The sequence below is a fragment of the Podarcis pityusensis genome (assembly GCF_964106645.2).
Source record: "Podarcis pityusensis genome assembly, chromosome: 3".
Classification (NCBI taxonomy): Eukaryota; Metazoa; Chordata; class Lepidosauria; order Squamata; family Lacertidae; genus Podarcis; species Podarcis pityusensis.
The window spans coordinates 12,641,957-12,659,983 of record NC_138026.1 but is presented as its reverse complement, the minus strand read 5'-3'; the positions used below and the strand labels follow the sequence as shown (position 1 = coordinate 12,659,983).

Below are 18,027 nucleotides of genomic sequence, written 5' to 3'. Positions count from 1 at the left end.
TAAGCACTATTAAATATACTGTATGCATTGAATGCATTTAAAGTATGGCACCCTATCAAAGAAGCAGACTGTGCAAATGTTACAGGAAAGCTGCACAGTTGCGACATTCTTTCTGCTCGCTCCAACCAGTTGCACACTGCATCATGGGCCTTGCAAGTTTTAAAGCTGCATAACTATAGAGCCATTGCTGGGTTTGCACATTTTGTTCAATGCTGGGCTTCAGTGAGGGATTTGCAATGAAGCTCTTTCACTTCCCTTCACACTGCTGACAGTGAGAGAATAGACAAGTGTACTGGGAAGTAGAGATTAAAAATATAAAATGAACCATTTGGGCAAAAACAATGGAATTCCATGATATGATATGATGTCAGCGGGTACCAAAGGATTTAAATAGCATGAGAATGTGGAATGTGTATTTTGTCTTGAAAACACACAAGTACCTATTGTGTGAGTGTGAGCAATGGGTTCAATGCAGGCAATTGGATATAACCACATCTTCTGACTTGAATGGACCACTACAAAATCTGGTAGAAGCTCCCACCCCCCTCCTAAAGGCCCTATGCTGTATATATCTTATAGAAAGACTGCTCTTGCAGAGCTATCTGGAAATGGTGTTAATGTGCCACCTAGCGCCAATGGATAAAACTACCAATGAAATAAGGTGAGTTAAAAACAGCTGTCTTTTGGCATCTTAAATACTAGCAGATTTATTGCGGCATAAGCTTTTATAGACCATCTTGCATTATGGACTACCGTATATTGCAATACATGCACACACTGATCTTAAATGGTTGCCACAAAATTGAAAAGGTGAACTATTTGATGGTCTTTGAGGCTCCCAGATTGCAACAACCAGACCTTAAAAGCTTATACAGTGGTACCTTGGGTTAACTACTTAATTCGTTCTGGAGGTCCGTTCTTAACCTGAAACTGTTCTTAACCTGAAGCACCATTTTAGCTAATGGGGCCTCCTGCTGCTGCTGTGCCGCCAGAGCATGATTTCTCTTCTCATCCTGAAGCAAAGTTCTTAACCTGAAGCACTATTTCTGGGTTAGCGGAGTCTGTAACCTGAAGCGTATGTAACCTGAAGCTTCTGTAACATGGGGTACCACTGTATGCCACAGTAAATCTATGAGGGTGATAGCCAACAATTGTCTTACTCAGAGGAGACCCATTGAAATCAGTGGACTCAAATAACGCAGTTGGCTGTCACTCTTCATTTTAAGGTATCATAGAATTGGAAGGGACTCTGCGGATCATCTGGTCCAACCCCCTGCAATAGCAGAAATATGCAGCTGTTCCATGCGGGAATCGAACTGCAATCTTGGCATTATTGGCACCATGCTCTAACCAACTGAGCTATCCAGATATACAAGTCATTGTTGCTGTCACTGTTGCTTTGCTACAAAACAGCAGACTAGGTGTCAGGAATGAGTCAGCTCAAAGCAAAGGTTTGCAGCCAACTGCAGAAAGCAGCCAAGAACAGGGAGGCTTTGATGTTAGTCAGGCAGGAGAGGGCTGGCAGCTGCAGACTTCGACTCTTCCTGACATTGATGAACAGGATGATAAGGTGGTAGCTGAGAGCGGGCTGGAACACAGCCAAAGCTCGCCGGAAGCACAATCAGGCATGAGCAAATCCCTCTCAGACCTGGAAGAGGTAGGAACAGATCCAATAAGTCCGAGGAGTCAGCAAATGGGAGGGTTGTTAGATAGGAAGCAAAACAAGAGACGTCAGGGTCGAAAGTTCAATATCTGCTGGAGATGCTGGAAGGAGTCTTCAGAAGGGTCATCTTGAGTAATGGTGCCGGAGCCTTCATTAGAGCCGTCCAGAACCATATGCTTGTTTTTGCAACAAATCCTCCTTTTCAATTAGCTACACTTACTGTGTCAAGCTGGGAACCTGGGAACCTGACACTAAGCCAGCTACCCTTCTTGAATGTGCCATTTGAGTGACTGATGATTTCCCCAATGTATTGATGCCAACCTACAATGACACTGCCCTACTGATTCCTTAAAAGCAGCCACAAAATAACGAGGGAGCTGACATTGCAAAATCTTATTTCATTTACTCTGTATTAACACCTCAAATAGGGATGCGGATGGCGCTGTGGGTTAAACCACAGAGCCTAGGGCTTGCCGATCAGAAGATCGGCGGTTTGAATCCCCATGATGGGGTGAGCTCCCGTTGTTCGGTCCCTGCTCCTGCCAACCTAGCAGTTTGAAAGCATGTCAAAGTGCAAGTAGATAAATAGGTACCGCTCCAGCGGGAAGGTAAATGGCATTTCCGTGCACTGCTCTGGTTTCACCAGAAGTGGCTTAGTCAATGCTGGCCACATGACCTGGAAAAACTGTCTGTGGACAAACGTCGGCTCCCTCGGCCAGTAAAGCGAGATGAGCGCCGCAACCCCAGAGTTGTCCGCCACTGGACCTAACAGTCAGGGATACCTTTTTAACACCTTTTTAACGCCAGTAGTGATAGAATGCTTATCCACATGTTTTACCGGTGCTGTTATGAAGAAGCAATGATCCAAATCGGCCTTTGCCAACCTGATGCCTTCCAGATGTTTTGGACCACAATTCCTATCAGTCCCAGACAGCAGGGATTATGGGAGATGTAGTCCAAAATGTCTGAATGGCACCAGGTTGCAGGAGGCTGGTCCAGATCTATAGTGATAAGACAAATGCTCAAAGACCAGGTGGAATTTTCCTTTCCTCTCCACCTTTGCCATACGACAATCTACTTTGGAAAGTTTCAAAAGCAGTTTGACATGTGGCCATGGAACTGCTGTTTGAGAGAAGCAAATCCAAAACCACCTTAGCCATGTCAAACTAGTTTTGTACTTCTTTGAGTATTGGACAACATGGCTTGATATGATCAGGAATCATATCAATCTTAGAAAAATATTCCCAGAAAAGCTTTGATCCTAGGCATGCATAACTGGGACTAAGTTCTATAGAATCAGGATTTTAAAAATTTTACCCGCCCCGCCCCCATTTATGAAATGAAAAATCAAGACCATTTTCTGAAATTCAATTTTTTAATCTTGTTAGATTTTGAAACTTTCCAAAATGTCTGAGATGATTTCATTTCACCATTGGAGCATTTGGCTAAATTGTCGCTCCTGTAAAGAAAGGAATAAGAGTCACTGCTATATTTCATTGCTAATTGCGGACTCTCAGTACCAAACACAAGGTGGCAGCAAAAAGTGTTTCAGCATGCAGATAAGGCGTCATCTGCTTAAACAGAAATGTGGTGAGAGTTTTGTTTAAAATAAATCCAGTGTGATGAAGTAGTCATTTGCATGTGATTACCCTTATTAAGGGACTGCTTTCTCACTTCATAATCTGAGATTGCAACTGATGTATGCAAATTCCAAGATTTGAACAGGCAACACATCTGATGCTTATTAGGATGTGTGATTGACCCCTTGTTCCCACCATAAGGGACAGGAGATTTTTTTGAGCACACCAGTTGAATTCTCATCATACCCCATGTCATGCCTTCTGTGTCTTCCTGCCCCAAGATCATTCCTTGAGGCAGCAGAGGCAGGCTGTTCCCAATCTCCAGTGGGACATAATTTTCCCACTTGGAAGCTGGTACTACAAGTCCCAGAATCCTCAAGCAGACATCTTCTCTGCAAAGATTCTGGGATTTGTCATTCTCTGACCTGCTGGCAGCAAAGGATGCTCTGCTGGGGACTGAGTACTTCTCTGCCACCTGCCTCCTGATACATTTGGGACCTTGAACAAGGGAGGCAGCAGAAGAGGGTTTTAACCAGAATAGAAGCAGATTCTTCTGTTCTAGGTGGTGATCACAGCCAGCTTGGGCCAGTCAGAAGTTCAGGACCTTGGACAGCTCTCAGTGGAGCTTGGCTTGATAGCTTATGAAAGAAGAGCTCAGATGTTGCTTCAGCAGCAATCTGGAGTTCACTGAGGGTTTAAACAGGCTACAGCTCAGTTTAGTTTGTTCCCCTACGAGGAAAAGCCTCCTAGTTTCATAAACATTGGCTCTCTGACTGAACTGAAAATATTATGGCTTGACAATGGTTTCAGGGGTGACGTCCTTGAAATCCAAGGATGATGATAATGCAATCTCCTCCAGCTGGGGAGGCAGGGTATGGGTTTTATACCCTCTAGGGAAGGGGAGGCAGAAATCATCACTAAAGCACAATAAAAACGACATCTGGAGCCCCTCCCCAACTGAAAATACAGGGAGCAATTAGACTGGAAGGAGGCAGGGTGTTTGCTTCATACTCCAGCAGTTAAAATTCCTTTTTATCCATCTCTGGCAATAGAACTGGGGAAAGCTGTACAGGAAGTTGCAATACATGCAAGTGTTGGGGTCTGTAAAATAGTGCTTAGTGGGTCCCCGTGTCTCCAGCAGGGTAGTGTGAAACTGATATTATGCAGACGGCATATAATAATCATTAAATGGTTCTAGTCTTGAATGCTAAGTTGGTCTGAAAAGGCAGGCAGCCCACTTGTCTGGAAAATGCATACAGCTACCATGCTGATTTATAACTTACTATTTATACAGTGTGTGCATTATTATAACTTGCTCTTGCCTACATGGTAAAAAGTGCTGTGCTAGTCTCCTCTGGTGTTCACTTAAACATGGATATATGTATATGCAGGTGGCACTGTGGTCTAAACCACTGAGCCTAGGGCTTGCCGATCGGAAGGTTGGCGGTTCAAATCCCCGCGGTGGGGTGAGCTCCCATTGCTTGGTCCCAGCTCCTGCCAACCTAGCAGTTCGAAAGCACACCAGTGCAAGTAGATAAATAGGTACCACTCTGGCAGGAAGGTAAACGGCATTTCCGTGCGCTGCTCTGGTTTCACCAGAAACGGCTTAGTCATGCTGGTCACATGACCTGGAAAAACTATCTGTGGACAAGTATCACTCCCTTGGCCAGTAAAGCGAGATGAGCGCCACAACCCCAGAGTCATTCGTGACTGGACTTAACTGTCAGGGGTCCTTTACCTTTTATGTATATGCCACAGGACAAATTAGAGTTTTGGACCGTAAGGAGAACACCACTTGTTGTAATGCCCGGGAAGGAACTCTCTGAGTCATTGCAGCAGCTAATACAGAAATTATCTTTATTAGTTAATATCAGGCAGTCGATACAGCTGCATTGGCATGAAAAGATAATAAGCACGTCAAAGTTCCTGCAATGTGCAGTAGTGTGGGTTGGTATGACTGCAACAGCAGCAGGGATTATCCCCAGATACAAAGCTATGATTTCTTTCAGGAACACAGAGGAATCAGGATGCCTTGCTCACCATTCTAAGGGTCTTTCAACCGCTTGTGGAGCCAACTCTGCCAGGGAAAACCTATATGCTTGATTAATATGTAATGCTAGCATATGGGATTGAAATTGGCAGCTAGTCTAGTGTGATGGATTTGCTTCACTTCTTTTACATGGGATGTGGATGCAGCAGCAATTGCATTAACGTGGCCGTGCACAACTCAAGGATCAGGGAGGCTTATCATGCAATCCTATTCATGTTTGCTCAGAAGAAAGTCCCACTGTGCTCAATGGAGGGCCGGTATGGAGTGAAATGGCCTCCCCAGTTTCACCATTCATCAGTTTTGGGTGCAACTGTAGAAACAGCTTTAATATTGTTGTGGCGATCACACAGGGTCCCCGGACTTTTGACGGTCTATTGATCCCTGTGCCACCACTGTGATTGCTTCCCCGCTGCCACGAACCCGTTTCTCTCAGATACACACGGAGTCCAGATAGTTGTTAACATTAAACCAAATAAACAAGTTTATTTTATAAGCATTAACAAGTTTATGGTTTCAGATAATTTTTCTTGTCAGTTTCTTAATCTTAGTTTCTTTACCGGCCTATACCTTCCTAGTAACTTCTAACTGATTATCCCAACTGTCTATCTGACTCCTCTTAACAGATTCTCTCACTCTCTCACATCAAACTATCCCAACCCACAGACTTATCCTCCCTCTCTCTTCTCTAACACCTGACTGACTCAACAACTCTAACTCTAACCCTAACTCCTCCCCTTGAGTTCCTACTGGCCAATCACTTCACACTCATTTAACCCTTTCCTTATGACCCAGCATGATGTCACACACCCAGGAGGCAAACGCCACAATTGTCAAATATTATTTTTATAGTGTTAAAGGAAGCACTGGTGGGGGTTGGGAATTGTAGTCCAAAACATCTGGAAGGGTAAAAGGTAAAAGTAAAGGATGCCTGGACACTTATGTCCAGTCAAAGGTGACTATGGGGTTGTGGCACTCATCTTACTTTCAGGCCGAGGAAGCCAGTGTCTATCCACAGACAGCCTTCTGGGTCCTGTGGCCAGCATGACTAAACCGCTTCTGGTGCAATGGAAACTGTGACGGAAACCAGAGTGCACAGAAACACCGTTTACCTTCCCACTGCAATGGTACCTATTTATCTTCTTGCAATGGCTTGCTTCTGAACTGCTAGGTTGGCAGGAGCTGGGACAGAGCAATGGGAGCTCACTCTGTCGCGGAGATTTGAACTGCCGACCTTCCGATCAGCAAGCCCAAGAGGCTCAGTGGTTTAGACCACACCACCACCCGTGGACACCAGATGGGCAAAGATTATCCTGCTCCTTCTGTTCCTCCACTCTTAGCCCATTGATCTCTTCATCCACCAATATCCTCCAATCCACCATTCAGTATTTAAGAGGAATTTCTCAGGAGAGTGTTTTCCCATCTCCCGGCAGAGAGAACATTTGGCAAAATACTGTCTCCCGGTTTCAGCACCTACAGACAGCATGGAGAATTTTGGGAGGCCATTTTCACTCAGCCCTAATCCCCCTGTCCACCCATCAACAGAAATAAAATTGGATAGAATCAGACAGAATATGGGTTTGAGTTAATGGTCTACTAGAAAGAAACTATAATGTTAGCGTCAGAACTCAAACCAGCCCAGTTACCCTGGCACCCGTTTGTGATAGTCAGTTTATATTAATGGTGGATTGAGGAGTTTATCATTCACTATTTTCTGAAGTCAGACATGGCTGTTTATACTTAATTAATCTTTAAGGATGTAAGTGCCTTTCCCTCTGTATAAAGCTCCACTTTCCCCCTCAAATATTCATGAATTAATATGAGAACATTAATTACCGTATTTTTCTGTGTATAAGACTAAGTTTTTTTCCTTAAAAACAATGTCAAAAATGGGGGGGGGTTCTTATACACGGATACATCTCTCTCCCCCCCACATTTTCTTGAATCGGTGTCCCCCCAAATAGGGGGTGTCTTATACATGGGGGCGTTTAGGCCGGGCTCTTCAAAGGAATCTTTCACGAATTGTTGCATGTGTGAATGTGTTTGTCCATTTTAGTGTTTGTCCATTTTGCTACTTGTCCTTTGAATGCACACTTAGAAATACACTGGTTTTTTTAAAGGGAAAATAGGGAATGCATCCTCAACATGAACATAAAATATAGAATTATTTGCTTAACGTGAGTTCCTATTAGGGCAAAGCAGTTAATCATCTACTTCATTATAGTCAGCGTTAATACAGTGGTTTTTAAACAGGAGCTGTTTTTCATCTCCTCTTTGTAACATGGCGAGACAGCTGTTCTTGCAGACAGATCCATTATAGCTTATCACTAGAGAACAGGCCACTAACATAACACCATGAATTATGGCTATTGTCACCGGCAGCCAGAACAAATGCCGGAACTCGTCAGAAAGCAATGGAAAGCAAAGGATATCTGCTCTTAAGGAGAAGTGGGCTTTAACTCAAAGAGATTGGCTTTCATTGATTTTAATGTATGAGAGTCGCTATGGCACAGAGGCGTGGCATAACTCAGCGTTGTGATATTGATTTCTCCCAAGCTGTGTTCTGGTTTGCATTAATGCATGCTGTTTAGCACTCACCAGAGATAGAGGTATGATAACAAATAGGAGCTGAAACAGTGGGGCAGTGCATGTTCTCATCTTCGCTATGCACGGGGGTGCCATGTGGAAGAATGTCCTCTTCTTGTCCTGCCCCCTGCCCCTGTTTTGAAACTCTTTGAGAGCGTCTTGTACCTCTGGTCAACTCATTGTTATAAACAATAAAATGGGTGTGTGGGCTATGAATGCATGTTGAAAGCACAAGCCTTTTGCTGGGAATCACAATGGGGGATGGTGCGGTTGTGATCAGGCTCGGCTTGTGGGTGTCAGGGACTGGACTGAGGAGGAATGGTAGGAACCACCCCCCCCCCTTCCTGCACCTTCCCAAGAAAAGGAGGACAGTATAGATTTAGAACAGTGGTTTGCAGAAGGTCATAGTGCAGAGGGGAGAAGCTGGGAAATATTGGGAGAGTAGCAGGAAGGAGAAGCACCAGGGGAGAGACAGCTGACAGTGTCTCTAGAATGCATTCGTGACCACCACTCCTCTCCTAGGACCAGGCGTGCATTGAAGTAGAACACAAAGCACAGATCAGCTGGCACAGGGGTGACGTAGTATAGGAGAGATGGAGGGAGTGGGATTTTACTTGGAGCAACGCCATTACCTAGAGAGAGACCGCATTCCTTTGTCTCTCACAGTGAATATTGAATAAACTACTTGGTAAGAACTCTTCTTGTTTTATCTGCTTCTTTGCTGCCACCATGGGAGGGGTAGGATTCCCTGAATCCTGACAGTGGGCTTCCTGTGGACATCTGGTTGGCCACTGTGAGAGCAGAGTGAAGGACTAGATGGATCTTTGGTCTGATCCATCAGACTCTTCTTAAGTTCTTAGGTAAGGTCTGATGTGAGATACCAGTTCAGCTCACCTCCTAGGAGAATATATGCCGCTTGCCTGCAACTATGCCTGGCTAGTGTTGTTGGCAATGGGGAGACAATGGAGTGCGCCTCCAGTGGGCAGTGCGTCCGGAGATCCTGGGCTGCCCAGATGACCAGATCCCTCCTCTTGGCCATGCTGATGTGATCCAATGGAAAGCAGAGTGATACGTTTGGCACCAGCTTGGCTGCAGGAGTTGCCAGAAGGAGCCATTCAAGGGTTCATCCAATCATCTTAGGAACTCCACTCCAGATCTTTGTAGGGTTTACTCCTGAGCCTTTTTCTCTCCCAAAGATATCCTGCAAGACAGCAGAAGTCTGGGGTAAGAGTTATCCTTCTCCATATGTCACTGGTGATCAGACCTTGGGCTAGTCACACTTCTCTGAAGTCTCTCAGCCTCACTCACCTCACATGGTGTTTGTTGTAGGGAGGGAAGGGAATGGAGATTGTTAGCCACTTTGAGACTCCTTAGGGTAGGATCAAATCCAAACTCTTCCCCCTCCTCCTCCAAAGTGAAAACCGAACTCTCACATAGCACTGCCCTGGGACTTCTCACTGCTTAGCAGTATGGGGAACATGCAACAATATTTTGGAATGTTATATTATTATGAAGGGGGTGGCCCTCCAGGTGTTCTTGAACTACAGTTCCCATCATCCCTGACCATTGACCACATTGGTTGGAGCTGGTAGAGAATAGAGTCCAATGATATCTGGAAGTTATCATGTTGCTTTCCCTCATTCTGTGACCAAAATTCTACTGAGTTTCCCCACATCCTTGAGTGTTAAGAAGTCCCACAGGCAAGTGATACCAAGCTTTGGTTTCCTCTTGGAGGAGAAATCACTGAAGATTAGCAACTGTGCCCTAAATGAATCCTTTTGTATGGGTTTGGGGTTTTTTATATTTAAAAAGCAAAAACATAATCTGGCTTGAATTTCTTTAAAAACATCTGCCCTGTGTAATGCAGTTTGCAAGTATCCAACAAATATGACCATCAGGCAGGCAAGGCCCTGTTGTTGATGATGATTTCTTTTCTCACAAAGTGATCCAAAGTAACTTTTTTAAAAAAAACACACAACTAAAAACAACCACAAAACCCTAAGAACACAGCTAGAAAATCAAAAGGCAGGATTAACTAATCTGACTCCATTAAAAGAGGTCACAGTTTTGCCCCTAAGTTTAAGAGTCAAAAGTCTGGGCTAAGAGAAAAGTCATACATCCCAAATATGTAGATAAAAATTGTGCCTCCTTGTGGAGATCATTCCACAAATGAGGGGCCCATCCTTTGAAGCTCATGCAGAGGGTTCCTAACTGCTGGTTCCTGGCATGATCTTTAAAGCCCCAAATGCCCTCAGCCCTATATACCTGAAGAAGCGTCTCCACCCCCATCATTCTGCCCAGACACTGAGATCCAGCTCCGAGCGCCTTCTGGTGGTTCTCTCATCGAGAGAAGTGAAGTTACAGGGAACCAGGCAGAGGTCCTTCTCGGTAGTTGTGCCTGCCCTGTGGAACACCCTCCTATCAGATGTCAAGGAGATAAATAACTATACAACTTTTAGAAGACATCTGAAGCAGCCTTATATAGGGAAGTTTTAATTGTTTGATGTTTTATTATGCTTTTATATTTGTTGGAAGCTGCCTAGAGTGGCTGGGGCAACCCAGTCAGATCAGTAGGGTACAAATAATACATTATTATTATTATTATTATTATTAGTGCTATTTTTCTAGAAAAGGAGGTGCTGGAACTCACTATGAACTTGTTCTGTTATAATGGCAATGGCACCCACCTGAGAGGTGCTGGAAAATTGAGTTCCTCTCAGTTCTGAATGAAAAAAGCACAGATTATTATTATTATTATTATTATTATTATTATTATTATTATTAACCAATGACACCCACTGCCCATGTCAGCTACAGGAGGCCTTTACAAAGCCGCAGTATCTGTGCAAATCACACCCTTCCCTGCTTCCATCTCTTTTACTATCGCAAGGAGTAGCTTTCTCTTCAACGCATGGATTTTCATCAGGATTCAGGGCCAAGTAAGTGAAGGTGTCTTCAGAATTCCTCCAGGAGGTGGTGTGTGGGATGAACAACCCCAGATAAGGCACAAATGAAAAAGAGCTGTTTCAGGTGGAGGAAGGGGGAATAAATCATTTTGTATGCAGAGCAACCTCGTGCCTCCATAGGGTCCTCCTCTCTGCTCAGAGAAGCAGAGAGAATCCACAAGACAAAATAAGTAAGGGAAGGAGAGCAAGGCGGGAGGGGAGAGAGAGAGAGAAGAATCTCCTCTGCCTTAAAGCCTAAACACAGGGAGAATATTAAATTGGCCCTTGTATCTGAGCAACATGTTGACACAGGGGAAGTGGGTTTCCCTTGGGTGCTTCAGTCTTGCATTAAATTATAAAGCATTTCATTGCCAATCGTGCTGTTTTATGATGTGGTAATTAAATATGAATGGGCTGTCAATTGAAACACAGTCACATTACTGAATGGCTTCAAAGTCAAAGGGGAGCACATCTGCCGCACCTCGTTCGACCCTATGGTTTCAGTATCAAAAGCCACAAAACAGCAACACCAGCTTGTAATTGCAGACAGAAACCAGCGCAAGCCCTGCCCTCTGCTTGCCTCTCAGAGCCGTGGGGATGGGCCCCGGTGGCAGCACCACCCTCTCCAGCTGCTGCTATGAACTGGCCAAGGGAGGAGGCTAGCTGCGGCAGCCATGGAGAGGAAATGGGATGCTCCTTCACTGCCACTGCTCAAGACAAGTGGCAGCTCATCATCCTCCCCAAGCTTGGCAGCAGCAGCAGCACTGGTGGGGAAAATAGGGACAAATCAGAAGCCGGGTGGCTTTCATAATTCTGGGACTGTCCCTGGAAAATCAGGACACTTGTGGGGTATGTGTCAGGCTTCTGGGATTCCAGTCCCCCTCCCTCACAGCTGGCTGCCAGAAATGGGAAAACAAGACGTTCTTACCAAGGTAATTTATTCAATATTCACAGAAGGAGACATAGGATGCCTTCTCTCAGACAATGGCGTTGCTCCGAATAAAGTCCCACACCCTCAGTCTCTCCTATTATATGTCATTCCTACATCAGTTAATCTGTGCTTCCTTCCTCTGAGCTTTCTGTTCTCCTACTCTCAAAGCCCGCCAGGAGCTGGGAGAGGGAGGGTCTGGCGTGCTTTCCAAAGACACAGAATCTGTTAGCTGTCTCTCACCTGGTACTTCTTCTTCCTCCTCTCCCATTATTTCCCAGCTTCTCCCCTCTGCAGCCTTTGAACTGTGACCTTCTGCAAACCACTGTTCTAAATCTATGCTGTCTCCCTCTTCTTTGGGAAGTGCAGGAGGAGGGGGACGGTCTCCACCATTCCCCCTCAGTCCAGTCCTTGACAGTATAGAACTCTAGCTATTTCCAGGCTTCTGGCCCATGAGAAGCGAGCAGATTATTAAAGCTCAGTTTGAGATGCCATGAAAGCTGTTTAGAGCCAAAAAGAAAAGTATCCCTTGTATATCTTGTTCCTTTTCTTCCTTCTGCCTCACAATGCCTTGGTAGTATTACCTTAAGTGTTCTTTTTAGGGAAGAATAAAGTGCCCAATAATAAGCAGACATCCTGTGCTCCATATCCACTTGTATAAGTAAATCTAAACTGAGGAGTGATTTCTTTTCATTCACTTGTATGCTGGCAAACTAGTTGTTAGCTTTGGCTGGCACTGGTACAGACTGGCATCAAGTAGCAATTTATTATAATAGTCTCTACTTGTATATGGAGCTTTCAACAGTATGCAATAATGCATCTTTAGGAGGAAATGACATTTTTTTGTGTCCTAAAATGTTTCATTTGATGGAGGGACATGGCAGGCTATCAGCCTGTTCCCCGCCGCATTGTTGAAATTGCTCTGCTCAATAGTTTTATCACAGTAACATGAAATCTAAGACGGTCTTTAATCAAAAGCTATCTTCTGTTCCCAGACCATCGTTAGAGGAAATAAACCTTGCAAGGATACTTCAATCAATGGATTGCTCGAAGAATTCGACAATATCTCTGTGACACGTTCCAACTCGCTCCGGAAGGAGAGCCCGCCCACCCCTCGCCTGGGACATGCCAATCACATCGAAATTCACCAGCAGGAAAATGGCTACATCACGTATTCTCAGTATTCGAGCGAGTCGGAGACCGCTACGGACTTCCTTGCCGAAAAGTACAGAGACAAGAGCATTCATGGGGAAGAGTTGGACAGATATTCCAGGGGCAGCTGTGCTGCCAAGCAAAATGGGCACATGGCAAAAGTGAAAGCCAGCGAAATGTATTTTTCGGAAGCTAAGCCCCTGAAGTCTGATATCTCTAGGTTCTTGCCAGATTACCATGCTCACATGGAAACGAAAAGCAAACTGAATGAGTATGGTGGCTTGAAGCTGGAATATCAGAGGGCTCCTAGCAGATCGTCCCTGGATTATAAAGAACCTTTTCATTTCACTCCTTCTAGGACTTCCATTCACAGTCATTGCTCAGGAGAGAGACTAGAGTACAGTGACAGCGACTGGGCCAAGGATGATTATGACAAAAGGCCAAAGTCGTCCTATGTAAACCAGACAAGCCCTCAACCTGCCATGAGACAGAGGTCCAGGTCAGGCTCTGGTCTCCAAGAGCCAATCATGCCCTATGGAGCAAGTGCTTTTAAGTCCCATCAGCAAGGCCATTCGTATAGCTCATATACCTACCCTCGATTATCAGAAACCGCAGCAGGCATTCCAAAGGTAAACTTTTACAGGTCAACCTTTTCGACATTGTGGTCATTTCAGTATTTGGAGTTGAACACTTATTTTGCAATCTGATTTTAGCCCCAGTATCCCTGTGGGTTCTGCAGAAGACCTGGTTTCTTCCCAGGGAGATGAAAGGTTCTTTAACATAGGCCTCTGAATATGTATGAAGGTTTCTCATTTTTTTATGGTTCGATTGGAACTCCAGTGCTACTTCTAAAAATTGGTATTGGCACTAAATCGAGCTGTGTAGTTCAGTGATAGGTTTTTTGTTTGTTTGTTTGTTTGTTTTTTGGCCAACAGGTACTACTAGAGATGTTCAAAACCAATCCATTTGTTGCCAAAGCACCTATGTGCTTCATAATATCAGATCTAACTGAAGAGAGCCTCAGATATCTGTGCTTTTAGGTGTCCCTCCAGCAGCTATCCCATGTGTATCCAAATATGGGTGTTCACTTCATTTCTTCCAATGGGAGGTGCATCTGGATGGGAATCTAAGTATGCATCCCATAATGATCTATACATTTTTGGCTAGCTGGTACAAGAGTTTCCATACCCAGCTACTGCTCCCTGCCCACCCCCACCCCACTGACTGCCATCATACAGAAGAAGTTGCCTAGGCAGCCGATCATCATTTGTTTTCCTGGCAGATAGTAAACCAGACAGCAGTGGAAAGAAGTTATATTTCAGGACAGTCAGACAAATAGCAAAAATGAGGGTGGTCCGATTGCTGTGGCATCCCTATACATGACACTTAAATGCACAGCTGCAAAATAATGATAATAATAATAGCCAAATGTTTATCTGTCCCACCCCACTTCCCATTACGTTAAATAGAATTTGCCTGTTGTGGGTCCTAACCCTATGTCATTAGTAACTCCACTGCAAACAAGCGAAATCCAGTGATGTAGATCTCCAATAGGTAAGTTCTCCAATATGTTAAAGAGGAGGGAGTCAGTGGGTGGTTGCTGTTCTGGGCGGCACCCACACATTCAATGCAGTGTCTAGATTGGCCTATAAATCAAGGGTGTCGTTGGACTACAATATGCACCATCACTGACCATTGGCCCTGCTGGCTGTGGCTGATGTGAGTTGTGTTCCAACAAAATCTGAAGGGCCACAGGTTCCCCATCCCTCCTGTAGAGGCTTGATAGCTTCTCCTGTGAGCAACGCCATGGTTCTCATGAAGCCAGGTGCCCCAACTCTGGTGGGCCAATGTGTCTTCACCCTCAATGTTTGTTGGAAAGGGGCCGCCCCCCCTTATTGTGTGTGCATGATGTCACATGGATCACATGTTGTCAGTTCAGTGGCTGGCTCCTCCAGACGATGTGACGTCATGCAGGCGCAACATGCACCTGGCCCACTCAGTCTTGGGGGCAACCGAGTGCCTCCACACAAGGCATCGTTTGAAGCCTTTTCCCATGAGGATTTGAGCACATATTCTCAAAAATACGTCTCATATCTGAGTGTTCCATGTTAAAATGATGCTTCTGATTCACAGTGCCATTCTATACATGACTGTGCAGAAGTAAAGGCCCGTTGAGTGCAATGGAACTTACTTCCTGGTCAGTGGATATAGGATTGCAGTGCCTGTTTCATCCGTCTGTTCCAACCAGGCTACGATTTCCAAAACAAATAGTGTTTTTGCACAAGGAAAAATCAACAACAGATGTCTTCCTGGGGGGGAAATGGTGATGGTTTAAGTCCAAAAATCAATTAATGACATAGATTATTTAGCTCCCCATCATTATTTTTAGTTAAGGTTTGTTTTTTGAATTACCTCTGGGGATGGGGGTATCTAAATTTTGCCCCTTCTTCTGTAAAGCTCTCTTGACATTTTTCAGTGACATCAATAACATCCTTCCAAAATGTTAACCATATCCTACTTCTAGACTGAGTATTTCTGCTTTCCAAGTGCCTGAGCATGTGCATGGAACACTATAGCCTAAATGCACAGACACGAGCAAGCCTTATGAAACAGCAAATCCATACCTGACTGCTATTGCTGCATATATGGTTGAGCTTCAATTGATACAAGCAAATAGTTAAAGTCTTTTGCAGCAATATATGCCGTTGGCCCCATAACAATCCTGGTGAATTCTGTAGGCTTATTCCAGAGTAAGAGCTAGTTTAACTGAGCCTTTTAGAACTGTACAATATGAGCTGACTCTACCCATAAATGCATAAAAGGAACCCCGATGCATCAACCCCCATCTAATCCAGTATCCTGTTCCCAATGGAAGCCAACCAGACATCTTCAGGAAGCCCAGAAATCTGGGCATGAAGACAGCTCCCCTCGCATGCTATTATTATTATTATTATTATTATTATTATTATTATTATTATTATTATTATTTATACCCCACCAAACTGACTGGGTTTCCCCAGTCACTCTGGGTGGCTCCCAACAGAAAATTAAAACCACAATAAGATATCAAACATTAAAAGCTTCCCTAAACATGGTTGCCTTCAGATGTTTTCTAAAAGTCAGACAGTTGTTTATTTCCTTGACATCTGATGGGAGGGCGCCACTACCAGGAAGGCCCTCTGCCTGGTTCCCTGTAACCTCACTTCTCACAGTGAGGGAACTGCCAAAAGGCCCTTGGACCTCAGTGTCTGGGCTGAATGATGGGGATGGAGACGCTCCTTCAGATACACTGGGCCGAGGCCGTTTAGGGCTTTAAAGGTCAGCACCAACACTTTGAATTGTGCTTGGAAACATACTGGGAGCCAATGTAGGTCTTTCAGGTCCAGCGTTATATGGTCCCAGCAAACTCTCCCAGTCACCAGTCTAGCTGCCGCATTCAGGATTAGTTGTAGTTTCTGGGTCACTTTCAAAGCTAGCCCCACGAAGAGTGCATTGCAGTAGTCCAAGCAGGAGATAACCAGAGCATGCACCACTCTGGTGAGACAGTCTGCGGGCAGGTAGGGTCTCAGCCTGCATACCAGATGGAGCTGGAAGACAGCTGCCCTGGACACAGAATTGCTGTGCCTCCCCTCCCAAAAAGCCCCAAACCCACATTCAGAGATATACTGCCTCTAAGGCTCTAACTTCCATTTGGGTATCCTGCTTATCTATGACTTTGTCTCATTTCCCTGCAAAGCCATCTGAGCTGATAGCCGTCCCTCCCGCATCTTGCAACAGGAAATCCCACAAGTTTATTGTTCTTTGTGCTTGTCGGCACATTCTTCCATTCATTCCAAGTTGGCATTCTGAACCTGTTCTGCATTTCAGTTCGGCCCCATGGCGAATCCAGGGGAGGACAGGCTATGTGACACATTTCATCACATACCTGAACTGCAGTCCACAATGCCCACTGAGTCAGTCTTCATTTCAGTGAATCAGCTACGTGGGGTGGGAGAACTGCACTTCATTTTATTTAATTGAACATGTCAGGGTGGGGATGTCCATTGTCTGTTTTCCTCTGCTATTCTGCAGAGACGCAGTTATCCGCCTACGTACCCATAGAGGCTGGATTTCTGGATCAGCGCTTTCAATTGCATTCGAATTAGATGGCTCACTCCCCAGCCACCCCCAGCAATCTCTTACACCTTGCTCTTTCAAAGTCTACAAAATGGTTGTTTCTTGTTGCTGCTGATGTTGCATTCTCATCCTGTACCTTCTATTTCACTTTTGCTCCCCTCCCCAGAAAAACAGTGAAATGAGTTTTTTAAGCAGGAGGGATATCCACCTCCTAGCAGCTGAAAGGCCCTTTGTGCCAAAGGCCTTGCTTGCCTTACACAGAGAATAGGTAGCACAGCTGCTGCCGCTGCAGCAGCATGTTCCGTTTCAGTGCTGTGCTTTTGATGGATTTCTTGTCAGAACTTAATCTGCTCTGCTGACCTGGACCTGAACAATCAGATTCCCTTCCCTCCACCTCTTTCCATTTTCTTCAGTCATTCAAAGAATTTCCTTTGGGAGATTAATTAAAATATAAATGTCAAAAAGAAGTATGCAATGAAGCAATACGTATAGTGCATGCCACTCTCTGGATTTTGCAATGCTGTGGATCTCTATGCTTGGACCTGATTAGAATTAAGGTGTGTCAAGTTTATCTTTTGTTACGCATGTCACAGAAAGCAAAAAATAATAATGGAGCATCTTGAGTCATAAGTGTGTGTAAAATATAAGCATGAGTGCATTTTTACAAAAGCTTGTTTTGTTTTTCTTTTTTCCTTAAACCTGTCTCTTGTAGTCGGCCATGCCTTTAAAAAAAATGCTAATGCTGATTCAATTCATTAAAGTAAATTTCAAATCACTAACATGGGAAGGTAATTAGACTCTATCTAACATGTGAGCTGTCCACATCATTATCAAAAGACAAGGAGGAGAGGGGGCAGAATAATTACCAAGCAACCTCTTCTCAATAATTTGCTGGATATTTGTCAAGAGCTTTCTCATGGAGAGAACCTGTAACCATTAATTTAAAAGGTGGAAGAGGACCAGCAGATAGACACGCTTACCGTATTTTTCGCTCTATAACACGCACCCGA

At 44.6% G+C, this 18,027-nt stretch overlaps 1 protein-coding gene across 3 annotated transcripts in view; it reads left to right on the top strand.

Moving 5' to 3' along the window:
• The window catches only part of PAK5 (p21 (RAC1) activated kinase 5), a gene marked incomplete at its 5' end in the record, with an annotated part of 120,414 nt that overhangs the window by 73,868 nt on the left and 28,519 nt on the right, over positions 1-18,027 (top strand). For all 3 annotated transcript variants that reach the window (XM_080999080.1, XM_080999079.1, XM_080999078.1), the window contains one exon: positions 12,745-13,530. In XM_080999080.1, coding sequence (XP_080855206.1) covers positions 12,745-13,530 — 786 coding nt within the window. The remainder of the gene's footprint in view (positions 1-12,744; positions 13,531-18,027) is intronic.